Genomic DNA, 13,099 nt, shown 5'->3' on the forward strand with positions numbered 1-13,099 from the left:
TCTTTCTCACAATCAGGTATTTCTCTCTTATAAAACCACCTATTATAATCCTTACAGAAGTCAGATTCAGAATCTCGCATGCCTGCACAATGCTCAATCAGATGCCTATGAATGTGCCACGAGCAAAACCTATGACGGGTTTTCGGAAAAACATTTCTAATAGCATTTCTCATCGCCACATCCATATCTGTAATTATACAACCCGGAGCTACCCCAAACATACATTTCAACCATTGTTGAAATAACCATGTAAATGTGTCCTCTTTCTCATCTGCTAGCAACGCGCATCCGAATAGAGTAGACTGCCTGTGGTGGTTAACTCCAGTGAATGGTGCGAATGGCATCAGAAACCTATTCGTCTTGTATGTGACATCGAATACAATTACGTCAGCGAAGGTGAGGTAAGCATTCCTCGCCCTTGAATCTGCCCAAAACATAGATCTCAAGTTCCCAATGTCATCCATCTCCATCGCAAAATAAAAATTTGGATCTTCAGCTTGTTTCTCATGGAACTGTCGAGCTATTAGGAATGCTTCTTGCCCCATATTGTTACGCCTACGTACCCTCAAATGGGACACCACCTGATTTGCTGTGACGCCACTGCCACCACCAGATGCCGAAGTACACACCCTAGCAATGTTACAAGGCTTAACCCCATGGTCACTGAGCTTCTCCATCAAATTCTTACAAACCATATTCTTCACGAATTTATTATGTGAACGATGCATTCCTCTTCTGGTAGGAGAGGTAAGATCATGACAATGTTTGGGTTCAAAACTAGTCACAACCCACTTATCTTTTCTCTTTTTAATCTCCAACTGTGCCTCACAGCCCTCTCTTACAGGGCGGCGTAACTTCACTGCTTTTCCTATCTGTCTCTTGTCTTTAGTATTTTTGAAACCCTCTCTCTGACAAACAAATCTCCTCGTTATCACTTCTAAATTTTTCTTTGACTTATTGGTCTTGTCTTTCCGTACACCAAACCCTGCAGCCAAACCATAAACATTATAGAACTCGTACGCAGCTTCTGGGGTTTCAAACTGCTGATTAAGAAAGGGTTCATTAGCTACACTTGTCCCTCCATCATCCTTATTAGGCGTAGTAACGACACCACTACACCCCTCCTCGTTATCAACATAACCTACAACACCCTCATTCGGAATTTCCCCCTCATTCAACATATCTAATTGATTGCCATCAACTTCATTGTCATCAACCACAACTAAACCATTACAGTCGACTTCATCAATCAAATGCCCACAAATTTGCGACACATTACTATCCATCACATACATACAACTTCAGCACCTTTTAATAACAAATACAACAATGATTTAAGACTCATACAAACAATATAGAAATTTGGACAGAACATCTGGCTTGGAAAAGAGAAAATTCAATTATTTTATTTAAAAGGGTTTTTTTTGAAATGGGTTTCAAAAAAAAAAAAAAAAAACCTTGGAAAATCGGTTTTTTTTTAAATTGGTTTCAAAATAAAAATAAAAAACCCCAGTTGAAACCCTCGGTTTTTTTTTAAAATTGGTTTGAAAAAAAAAAACCCAACAGAAACCCAAATTGGAAAATCGGTTTTTTTTGAAATGGGTTTCAAAATAAAAAACCCAATAGAAACCCATTTCAAACCCAACAGAAACCCTCGTTTTTTTTGGAAATGGGTTTAAAAAAACCGAGGGTTTGTATTGAGTTTTATGTGGGTTTCTGCCGGCCAAAGCAACAGAAATGGGTTTCTATTGGATCACCAAAGCTTAAACCCAACAGAAATGGGTTTCAACCCAAAAAACCCAAATGAATCCCATTTGAAAGGCAACAGAAACCCTCGGTTTTTTTGGAAATGGGTTTCAAAAAACCGAGGGTTTGTTTCTGGTGGGTTTTATGTGGGTTTCAACAGAAAAAACCCAAAAAACAACAATAACCCAACAGAAATGGGTTAAAAAGAAAAAAAAAAGTGGTGATCCGAAGCTTACCTCGAGGGAGAGAGGGAGGCGTGCGTCGGTCGTCGATCGGAATCCCAAAATCCAGCGAGGGAGAAGACCAAAATCCAGCGAGGGAGAAGAGTCGGTCGTTCGGTCGAAAACCCAAACCCAAAATCCACCGTGTTTCTGTTGTTTACAAAACCCACCTTCTCATGTTATATCTTTATATCTTCAACGGTTTCGATCGGAACACTTATAATCGGACGGTTATTAATAACGGTGGAGTAGATAAGCTTTCCTACACTACCCACTAGAAACACTTTCCTCTATATATATATATATATATATATATATATATATATATATATATATATATATATATATATATATATACACACACACACACATACACGAGTGCACTCACATCCACTACAACTGCTATTTTGCTTATAGGCTCCGTTTCTTTTGATGTAAAAATGGACGTAAATTTTGTTTTATTTTGTAAACATGATTATAAAACAAATTTTATACCCATTTTTACGTCGAAAGAAACGAACCTTAAAAATCGATTTTCTCTAGGAACAAGTTATTGACATTTTTTTGTAAGGGTTTTGCTAACACACTTGTTAAGGTGCTTTGGAAACTTAATTTTACACAAGTTTTCTGACGTCTTTATCAAAACAAGAGTAAAAGTTTGAAAACATGTGTAAAATGATTGCAAAATTAAGTTCCCAACGTTTGTGCTTTGGGAACTTAATTTTACACATGTTTTATAACGTCTTTATCAAAACAAGAGCAAAAGTTTGAAAATATGTGAAAATGATTGCAAAATTAAGTTCCCAAAGCACCTTAATGGATGCCCTTAGGGCACACTTTTGCAAAACCCATTTTGTAAAACTGCATCACAATTTGAAAAAAAAATTAAAAAAATAACTCCATTTAAAACGTACAATTTTTTTAAAACTTAGGAAGCAACTCTCCACTTAGGATTTGCTTTCTCCTTTTTCTTTTTTTTTTGCTCTTTTCCTATCTATTTCTCCTTTCCTTCTCATCTGACTTCTTCCTATTGATAAAATTCATTACCAGAGTATTCAATGAACCCTGAGGTCTACTTCATCCAAGAGTATTAAATTGAAATTTAGTGTTGAATGTAGGAAAAATTATTGTTGAATTGTGTAAATTATTATCTACATATAAATAATGTAATTCGATTATGTCGATAAGATCCAAGTGTATCATAGGAACCACGCAATAGTAGGTGGGGATTATATTGAGGTGAAATATCTTATTGTCCATATGAACATCCTGTAGCACTTTCAAGCTAATTGGTTACATTAATTTTATGTTATTTTTAAGCTGCCCAATTTGTTCAATTGGCCTAATTAAGACAATCCAATGGAAGCCTGTTGGCCGCATGATCAAGTAGGGTGGGCCCCACTGATCAAGTTTCAGGTGGACCGGCCAATTGAGAGGTGGATTGGCTTGCTCGGCTGGGGGTGTCTTGATAGGCACTAGAGATTTTTTATTTTCTTCCACCGTGAGATTTGTAGTCTTGGTTGTGTTTTCTCTCTCTTTCCCTCGTACTCTTTGCTACTTTGACTCTCTCAGTAGTCGTATGCTTTCTAATGAATCTCACCATTCCAAAAAAAAAAAATGAATCCCACTTCGAGAGGAACAGTTGGGATCGGATAAGCTTAATCTAAAATAATCTTATTTGATATATAACAAGGAGAAGCACACGAGGAAGACCCGCAAAGAAACTCCCGCAAATCATTAATTTTAGGATATATTTCATATAAAATGGACGGTTGTTAAATTTCACACATTTACTGAGGTAAAATTTGTGTCCAATGAAACACTATTACAAATTTACGTCAAAGAAATGTTAGAGATTTTCAAAATGCTATTGGTAAAATTATAATTTTGGAAATAGATTTTAATACATTATTTTAAAAGAAAACAATTTTCAAACAGGGCCGGTTGACCGCGGATGTTCGGTCGACCGCAGAATGGCTACTGGAAAATTAATCGTTTTCCAAAAGGTATGTCCGATCGAGCTCGGTCGACCGCGATTCTTTGGATCAGGAAAAAATAAAAATTCCATTAGCTCATAGGAGGGCGACCAGGCCTATCAGGTCGACCGCGGTTGTGCGGAAATCGATCCATTGGGACAAATCATGACAGAACTTTTCACTTGCAAATTCGAACATTTTCGTGTCCTTTTTCTTCCCAATAGTCATGGATGATTTTAAACAGAAGTGACACTTTATGGATGATACAAAACGTTTGAATCGCGAGGAGTTGTGTTCAAACGGCCGTTATTTAAACCATTCCAATGGTTGTCTTGAAGGGATGTTTTTTCACAATGAAAAGACATCAAGTGCTCTATAAAAAGAGCAGAGATCTGTCTTTTCAAGTGTAACAGCTGTATCTTTCTTTCTCTCTTGAAATCCTCTATTCTCTTTATTTTCTAATTTGTATTTCATACAAAGCAATGCTCTAAATACTGTTTTTTGCAGAAATAGTATTTAGTGATATCTCTAATGCTTGAAGTTCTTAAAAGGCATTTCGGGTTTGATTCCGCTTGTGCAAAACACAAACATTTGTAGAATCTTCCTACAAGTTTTCATTGTATCTTGAAGGCAATTCGCAGATTCCCTTTGCACACAACCGGTGGGCACGGAATTTGTTTTAATTATAGCGATTACGCACTGATGGGGTATGCAAAACAACCCCAATCGTCATGCGACACGTGACGCCAGGATAGACCCCAAAAAGCCCTCATCTCCTAAAGGGTATTCTTGTCATTGCGCCAAACCAAGAGGAAATCATCTGTTTGCCTCACCGAACCATGGGTTGACACCTGTCCCAAAAAGACAAGCAAACTTACACTGAAAGTCCTGCTATAAATAGCCCTCATAAAGACAAGGTAAGGGACTCGAATCCCAAAAAATCACTATTCATCACTTTGGCAGTTCAGTTTCACTGACTTGAGTGTCGAAGTGCCCGTCCGGAGCAAGGACTCCGGGTTGGCCTTCTGACCTTGTGTGCTATCGTGCAGGTCATCGCCTCTTTATCAACCCAGCTACCAGGGTTCGCCAGATCAGCTCTTACGTCACTGCCTTATCTGTTACCGATTCCGGGCGTAACACGCACCTTAAAGCAACTCTTCTATTACTACATACCCACCAACAAGAAACACCTGCAAATAATTATAGGGTAAAATTTTATTTTGAAAAATCTTGCCTTCTCAAAATTTAAATTTGGAACTGTCCATTCTACCTCAAAAGAAACAGAAAATAACTTAAAAGGAGACCATGCGATAGTTGTTTGTTTGACTAGGCAAACATTTTATTAAAATATTTTGATGGAAAATAAATTAGTAACTTTCTTTTCATCGTTTTCAAACATTCCATTTAAAGCATCAAAATGTATACGTGAAATATGGTTGCAATGCCACAAATTCAGCAATTCTAACTTAAATAATGACAAGTGTTATCTGATTTTTAAAATTCATCTGCAAGTCAATATATGGGAAAGTGATTTCTACATTTCCTTGTTTTAATAATGACATTTCTCACTAGCTTTTGGTGATTAAGACATCATTCGACAATTTATAAAAGAAGTGAGTAACCTCATCGCTTCCCTAACTATACTCTATAATAAAAGGTCCACCTACATTTTAGGGAATTTATTAAAATCGAATTACTAGTTTGGGGTAGAATGAAAGTCCACGCCTAAGTATATTCATAGAATCTCTCTCTCTCTCTCTCTCTCTCTCTCTCTCTCTCCACATAGCACCCATCCCATATTTTGTCTTATTCATTTAATTTATCTGAGGTGGCTCTCCTCAGACGTGCGATGTGAAATGGCTTTCTGCAAAATTGCATAGCAAATCCACCCCCCCTTCTCAATTCCTATCTTAGGAACACATTAAAAAAATTCCTTTTAAATTATTTTTTTCTCTTCAACCATATTATTAACATTTTCATTAAAACTTCATCAAAATTGAAAAAAATTATATCTTATACATTTAAAAAAAATGAAAAGAAACTTAGGATTTGTTTTCTGTTGGAGAAATTGTGTTGGAGATGAAACTTGGTGGAGATATGGAAGAAAATAATGCTTCAAGGAGTGCTGAGATTTCGCTTTCCTTAAGACGATATTCCCCCCACCAATAGCATGCAAAGGGGACCACGAATTCGCCTCCAAGATACAATGAAGTCCGGTATTTTCTACACCAATTGTTTGTTGACGCTTTGCACTAAGCGGAAACAAACCCGAAATACCCTTGGATTTTGCAAGTCTTTGAGATACTAGTTTCAGTTTTTCAGGAAAAACAGATAACTAGAGATAAATCGAGTAAAAGGGAATATAGAAGAGTATTTAGAAAACTCAAAGAGGGAGAAGAAAGCTTTTGGAATCACTAGAAAATGATTTCCACAATGGAATCTTGAATTTCTACACAAATGGTGAATTTATGGTCTATTTATAAACCTTTTGGTGACTTTTCATGTAGAAACACACCCTTTCATGGCACCTTATCACCATGGGGGGCTTATTTCACCGTTAAATCGCACCATATCGCATTTCAATGGTTCAGATCACTTATGAAGTGACTCTTGGCTTATTAAAAAACCCTCGTCCTCCCAATAACCATTAGATCGTGACCGGTCACCAATCTGCTGCTCGGATCACAAGTGCGCTAAAAAGTACTTCTCAAAAGCCTTTTCCTTCCCCTCTTTCAAAACTCCCATTTTCCCAAAATGAAACCTTTTTATTTTCAAAAAACACTTTCATTTTGAAAATCACTAACATTTTCTTCTTTACCTTTTTGCTCTTCTCCTGTCTATTCCTCCTTTCCTTCTCAATATATTTCTTCCTAATGATGAAATTCATTACAAGGCTTGTCAATGAGCCCTGAGCTCTTTAGTAAAACTCGAGGTACGTTAAATTAAAATCTAGTGTTGAATGTAGGGAAAACTACTGCGTTGAATGTAGGAAAAACTACTGCTGGATTGACTGAATTAATATCTACGACGGAATTGGGTTTTTTTCTTAGTATCAAGTGGAGAAGAGCTTATGCCGAGATGACAAAAATTTCTATTCGTGTGAACCCCTTGTGACACTCAGATTATTTGATTTCATGTTATCTTATTTTGAAGTCCCTCAATTTAATTAATCACCCAATTAAGGAATAACTAGTGTTAATATAATATTAATTATATTATTGTTGCAAAGTGTAGTAACTGAAAAAGTTATTACCACTAAAAAAACAAAAAAAATTTCATATATGAGAGCATGCATTTTTGCAAAAGGAATTTCCCAGTCCATCCTTTTCAAGATTAAAAGTCAACTACGAGGAACCTCGTAGTTGACTTTAAGTTTGTCATTTTATATCCTTAAATTAATAGTTTAGATCATACAATTACGTGAGCCTCGCAATGGCGGGAGCATCGTGCAGTGGGCCGCCCTTTTTTTTTATCATCCGATTACTTGAGCCACCATGCACTTTCGATGCAACACCGTTAAAACTCATGTAATTTATATTAAATTGAAAAGTAGGGTCACCATGGAGGGTTTATAATTGTTGATTTTCAAATGAGAGAGTGTGGACCACATGATCAAGCAGGGTGTGTCCCACTTGTCATGTTTTAGGTAGGCCCGTGATTAGGCTGATGGTGCCCACTCTTAACAAAAATGAATATTACTCTTCTTAGTAGTACGGGATTCGCTAGGGACACCGCGGGCCAGTTGGTGCATGAGAGAGCATCCAACTCAGATGAATTTTATGAATAAGACAAAATCTGTTGAAAAGTGAGCCTCTGTGGCTGCCCTCTCATACAACAGCTGGTCCGCGAAAATCAATTTGTTGAAATTTGAAGGGACCGTAAAATCAAAAGGCATATTTTAACACATCTAAATTGCAAGGGACCGTCCTTCACCAAAACCAAAATTTCGGCCGAAATCCGATGAAATCGGAGCCAATAATAGTATTTTATCTCATACCAAATTTCGAGAAAATATCAAGGAGCCGTTTGGATACGTGGATTTTAGAATCCGGGATTTCTTCAAAATTTTAGTTAAAAGAAAGAGAAGAAACGGACCAGCCATCGTTTTCTGACTTCTCGCTCTTCTTTCCGTCAACAAGAGAGTAGCAGATCGTCCCATGTTTCCAAGTTTTAGAAATCCTAGGATGCGGGAGAGATTTCTAAAACCCGGATTTCTTACTTAAAATCCAAGAACCACTGTCATGACAGCAATACATCAGCTTGATCATGAACCCTCTTTTACACTGTTTTCAAACTAAAAATCTGGATTATAAAATCCTCGTATCCAAACGCCCCCTAAATAAAAGAACAAAATCGAGATTTTTGGGTGAATTTCATTAAATTTCGGATTTGGGTCGAAATTTAAAACCATGTGCACAAGAGACTTCTGCTATGATCCCTAGCAAATCCCCCAAAATATATTACTTTTTTTTATAGAAAAAAAAATTATATTTTACTCTTCAAAATTTCAAACCCCACGCCCTCTTATTTGCTTTATTATCTCTGACCTTCTTCTCTCCCATTAATTTAATTAAGTACTCCCTCCCTCAGTCCCTCTCTCTTTCCCTCTCATTATCATACATCTGAAACCTTTCAAAACCCTTCAATGGTAATCTCCTTCTTCTCTTCTCAACCCTCTAGGGTTAGGGTTTCACTTTCTCAATCCACCGTCTAAATTACTCCAACTCCTGCTTCACAAATCTCCACTCAAATTTCTCAAATCTCTTCATAAAACAGTCTTTTTCTTCTACCCATCATGTAATCGGATCAAAACAGAGCTAGTTTTAAAATGGCTGGAGACGGATTCATCTCGGATCTTCAACCATCTATGAAGAAAAAGACAAGTTGGATTTTACTAGATTGTACTGGTGAGGGCACGATCTTGGATATTGATAAGTACACGATTATGAATAGAGTTGAGATTCATGCGAGAGATCTACGAATTATTGATCCTTTGTTATCATATCCTTCAGCGATTCTTGGTCGAGAGAGAGCAATTATTCTTAATTTAGAGGTGAATTTTCGTTTTCTGTATCTTGTTTTTGCTGATTTCTTGTTTTCAAATTCGGTTTTTGATTTTTGGCGGGGTTTGTGTTTGTCCTTTGCGAGCAGCATATCAAGGCGATAATTACTGCAGAGGAGGTATGCATAAGACAAGATTTTATTATTGTTATTACCTTTTTTTTTTCTTAGTTTTAATATTTCTGGCTACTGATATTTGCACTACGATGTTTTAATAAGTACACAAATTCAGCTTGTCTTTTCTTTTTAATTGGCTTATGAGGGCTTTTTGGGAATTGTAATACCGTTTGACAGATATTTAAATAATAAAAGACAAGATGAGTTACTGTGATTATCAAAACATAGTAGTGCCAACATTAGCAGCCAATATTTCCAGAAAAAGAGTAGCTCCTGCTATCCCCATTTTATTTCGTCCGAAATTTAGAACCTTTTTTCGAGAAATTTAAGGAAATTCACCAAAAATCTCTATTTTTTAAATTATTTAATATTTACTCGAAATTTCGACCGAAATTACCGAAATATCGGTGAAATTTGGTGCGGAATAAATTATTAGTTCAAATCATTTGGTCGGATTTTGGCCAAAATTTCGGTTTCGGTAAGGACTAAACACATTCCAAAACCGAAATTTGAAACGATGCTTACGAGAGCTTTTTGGGAATTGTAATATCGTTTGAGTGATATTTAAATAATAAAAGGCAGGATGAATTAGTGTAAGTATCAAAACATAGTTATGCCAACATTAGCAGCCAATATTTCCAGCTTTGTATAGAGAACATGAGTAGCTTCTGCAATCCCCATTTTCTTTTATGGGCTAAATTTACTCGAGAAGAGTAATTTATGAATGTCTAGTAGGTTATTTTTCATGGAAAAAATGTTATTTTCCATGGGAAAAATTGGAATGTCTAAGAGGTTAGTCATTTTTCTTGAAAACAGGGTAATTTTTTTATTTTGGAATTTCTTTCCATGAAAAATGAGTTTTCCAAGTGCTGAAAAATTCATTTTCTATGGAAAAGTTTTTCCAATAAATAATTTCGATGCATCCAAACCGCCCTTTAGGAAATTCAGTCTTGAATGAGAAAATTCATGCATGGGGACTTACCTCCCAAAATTTGTTCTCATAATTACAATCTCCAACTTATTTTATTGAAATTTCATTTCTATGTAAACCCAGTATTTATTAATTAATTTCTGAACTCATAGTAAAGAGTAGTGTTATCATCGCAACCTTATTTTGATATTTCCACAAACCCAGCTGTCTTTTTCTTTAATTAGCTTGTGAGAGCTTTTTGGGAAATGAAATAACCTTTTGACAGCTCTTTTAGGACTAAAAGACAAGATTGGTTAGGAAAATAGCAAAATATGTTTGTGCTGATATCATTTCCCCATAATAAAATATGGGAAATGATATATTACTCTTACTCCCCTTTTCTTACTTAGACAGCCCCGGCCATTGTTGCCCATTTTTCTTACTTCAATACACACTTTGGAAGGCCAAATCCATCAGGTAGACCTCCACATCAATGGGAATTTATATTCTACTATATCAGAAAAACTTGAGGGCCCGTTTGGATACCTCATGCATTTGTATTTTGATTTGGATTTGAGTTTTAAGAGAGAGAAAGAGAGAGAGTGAGGGAGGGAGGGATGTCTCGCTGCTGCTGGAGCAACGTCGAGGAGCAGCGATAGTGACAGAAGTTGTCACAAACGTTGATTTCCAAATAATGTCTCGCAGAAAAGATTTGAAAATCGGAAATTTTTTGCACTGTTGTAACTGATTTGGAAATTCTAAGGATCTGATCTGGTTCAAAATATCAACTAAATCCAAATCTAAATCTTGCTGGTATCCAAACGTGGCCTAATTGTAGTATACAATTTGCCAATTTGTCTTCTTGGTTAGCTACTAGAGAAACCCTATTTTAGTGTGGACGAACTATAGTGTTTTTTCCTGGTAAGAAGAAAGACCCCAAGGTCTATTTCGGAATGTTAGATGTTTAAATGGCCTTGTCTACAAAAAGGTGTTAGAGATTTGATAAGATATGTCAAACTAGATGTAATGCTTGTTTGATACGATCCGGATTGATTGAGTGGATATTTTTAGATAGTTTCTATTAGTTACTATTTGCTAATTATCTTATATTTACCGATTTAGTAAGAGTCTTTGCTCTTATTGGCTATTAGCTTATTTAGCTTTATTAGGATTCTTTTTAGTAGGAAAGTGCTGTAGAAGAGATCTTTTATTAAGAACGTAATTGCCGTTTTCCAAGACAATGAATGAAAAATAATCTTCTTCTTCCCCTATACTTCTGTTGTTCTTGAGGTTATCTTCTCGGACGCGAGATTAATCAAGTCTCTCTTCCAAGCGCCGTATTAAGCGATATCAGAGCCGAAGATCTTCGGCTGCATATAAAATAATCATGGCAGATGGAACCAGACTTAAACAAATTGAGGCGGAATTGAAATTCCATTCTGCCGCAATTTCTAAATTGCAAGAATCTGTCTTTTCATCATTCGGAAGAGCTCACAAAGTTGCAGGATGTTATTGCTCGAATAGAGGCTTCGACTACAAGTCAGTTTACATAAATTTTACTACGCTTGGGAGCGACAACCACTGGTAATGTGCCCGCTCATTTGGAAACTGAAGGTAATATTGTCGATCAGAGTGAGATCATTGTTCCACAAATCTCAGCCCCTCCTTCGGGTACATTCCAACCCCGTTATGCAAATATCGATTTTCCTAAATTTGCAGGTGATGATCCAGAGGGTTGGGTTTATAGTTGTGACATTTTTTTGGGGGTTAATGGAATTGATACGGAGCAAAGGGTGGCTCTAGCCTCGATTCACTTAGAAGGAAAAGCTGTTCAATGGCTTCAATGGTTTGAGCACACTCATGGAATTGTTTCTTGGCCGGTTTTCAGAAAGGCTATTGGTCAGCGTTTTGGGCTAAGCGTGAACAAAGATCCCATTGCGGATATTATAATGCTTCGACAATTGGGACGGTGGGAGCATATCGCGAGCGTTTTGAAAATTTTTCCAGTAAAACTGAAGATCTTCCTGATCAATTTTTTATAAGTACGTTCCTTGCGGGACTTAAAGATGAGATTCGACCAGGTGTACAAAAGCTCAAGCCTATAACTCTTGATCAAGCTATTGAGTTGGCCGGGTTAGAGGAGGAATCGATTGATGCTATTAATCGTCGTCCGCGACCCCCTCCTAAACCTCCTTTATTGCCTTCACCACCAGGTTCGAAACCTCAATTTGATGGTAACAATGGTCTTCCTCCCATCAAACGCCTCACCGAAAAACAAATGATGGAACACCGAGAAAAAGTCCTCTGCTACAACTGTGATGAGAAGTTTGTACCCGGACACCGTTGTAAGTGACCCCAACTGTTTCTATTAGATGGTTGTGATAACAACGAGGTTGAGGCAGAGATGGAAGATACTGGTCTTTCTCCTGAAGAAGTTCCACCTGCGGATTTACAGATATCTGTGTTCGCACTCACAGGCTCACCGTCATTCCCAACTATGCGTATTAAAGGGTTTGTAAAAAAAATGCTGATTATGATCCTTGTGGATTCCGGGAGCACACATAACTTCCTGGACCCACGAATGGCGAAGCGATCCGGTTGTGTCACGCAGAAAACAAATCCCTTGCCGGTAACTGTTGTGGATGGTACTCGACTTTTTAGTACAGAGATTTGTAGTGAATTTCAGTAGATGATGCGTGGAAATAATTTTTGTGTTGAGGCGAGTTTATTGCCATTAGGCGGCTACAACATGGTTCTAGGGGTACAATGGTTGACAACGTTACGCCCAATAACATGGGATTTTGCAAATTTACCTATGGAGTTTTCTCGTAATGGCAAAAAATTTGTTTTACGGGGTTGCGCGTCAGGAGATGTTCAAACAATGGATTCTCATTAGATGAGCATGGTTCTGCAAAAATCTACGCAAGGGATGATGCCACATGAGAACAATGGCATGACTTTCACTAACAATTTGCAAATTTTAGACCTTGAGGACAAGGTCATTTTGAAGGAGAAGGGAATTGATACGATCGGGATTGATTGAGTGGATATTTTTAGATAGTTTCTAT

The 13,099-nt window shown here is 37.0% G+C and overlaps 2 protein-coding genes across 4 annotated transcripts in view; one reads left to right on the top strand and one right to left on the bottom strand.

Moving 5' to 3' along the window:
* Positions 1-66: 66 nt before the first annotated feature.
* On the bottom strand, positions 67-1,286 carry LOC143888689 (protein FAR1-RELATED SEQUENCE 5-like). Its single transcript, XM_077393119.1, has 2 exons — positions 247-1,286; positions 67-82 (listed from the first exon to the last, which is right to left on the bottom strand). The coding sequence occupies exons 1-2, from the start codon at positions 1,284-1,286 to the stop codon at positions 67-69; spliced, it is 1,056 nt and encodes a 351-aa protein (XP_077249234.1).
* A 7,315-nt stretch (positions 1,287-8,601) lies between these two features.
* Positions 8,602-13,099, top strand: part of LOC143887150 (magnesium transporter MRS2-I-like) — a 31,039-nt gene continuing 26,541 nt past the window's right edge. For all 3 annotated transcript variants that reach the window (XR_013254082.1, XR_013254083.1, XM_077391255.1), the window contains exons 1-2: positions 8,602-8,996; positions 9,095-9,124. Coding sequence is in view for 1 of the 3 variants with exons in the window: in XM_077391255.1 (XP_077247370.1) it covers positions 8,772-8,996; positions 9,095-9,124 (255 nt within the window). In the remaining 2 variants the exon portion in view is untranslated. The remainder of the gene's footprint in view (positions 8,997-9,094; positions 9,125-13,099) is intronic.

This window comes from Tasmannia lanceolata, unplaced genomic scaffold (genome assembly GCF_043159265.1).
Source record: "Tasmannia lanceolata isolate RefF3 unplaced genomic scaffold, GAP_Taslan_0.1 ptg000012l, whole genome shotgun sequence".
Lineage (NCBI taxonomy): Eukaryota > Viridiplantae > Streptophyta > Magnoliopsida > Canellales > Winteraceae > Tasmannia > Tasmannia lanceolata.

Bases quoted from the DNA above. Each gene is read 5' to 3' on its own strand.
- LOC143888689 (XM_077393119.1), bottom strand. From the start codon at position 1,286: ATGGATAGTAATGTGTCGCAAATTTGTGGGCATTTGATTGATGAAGTC.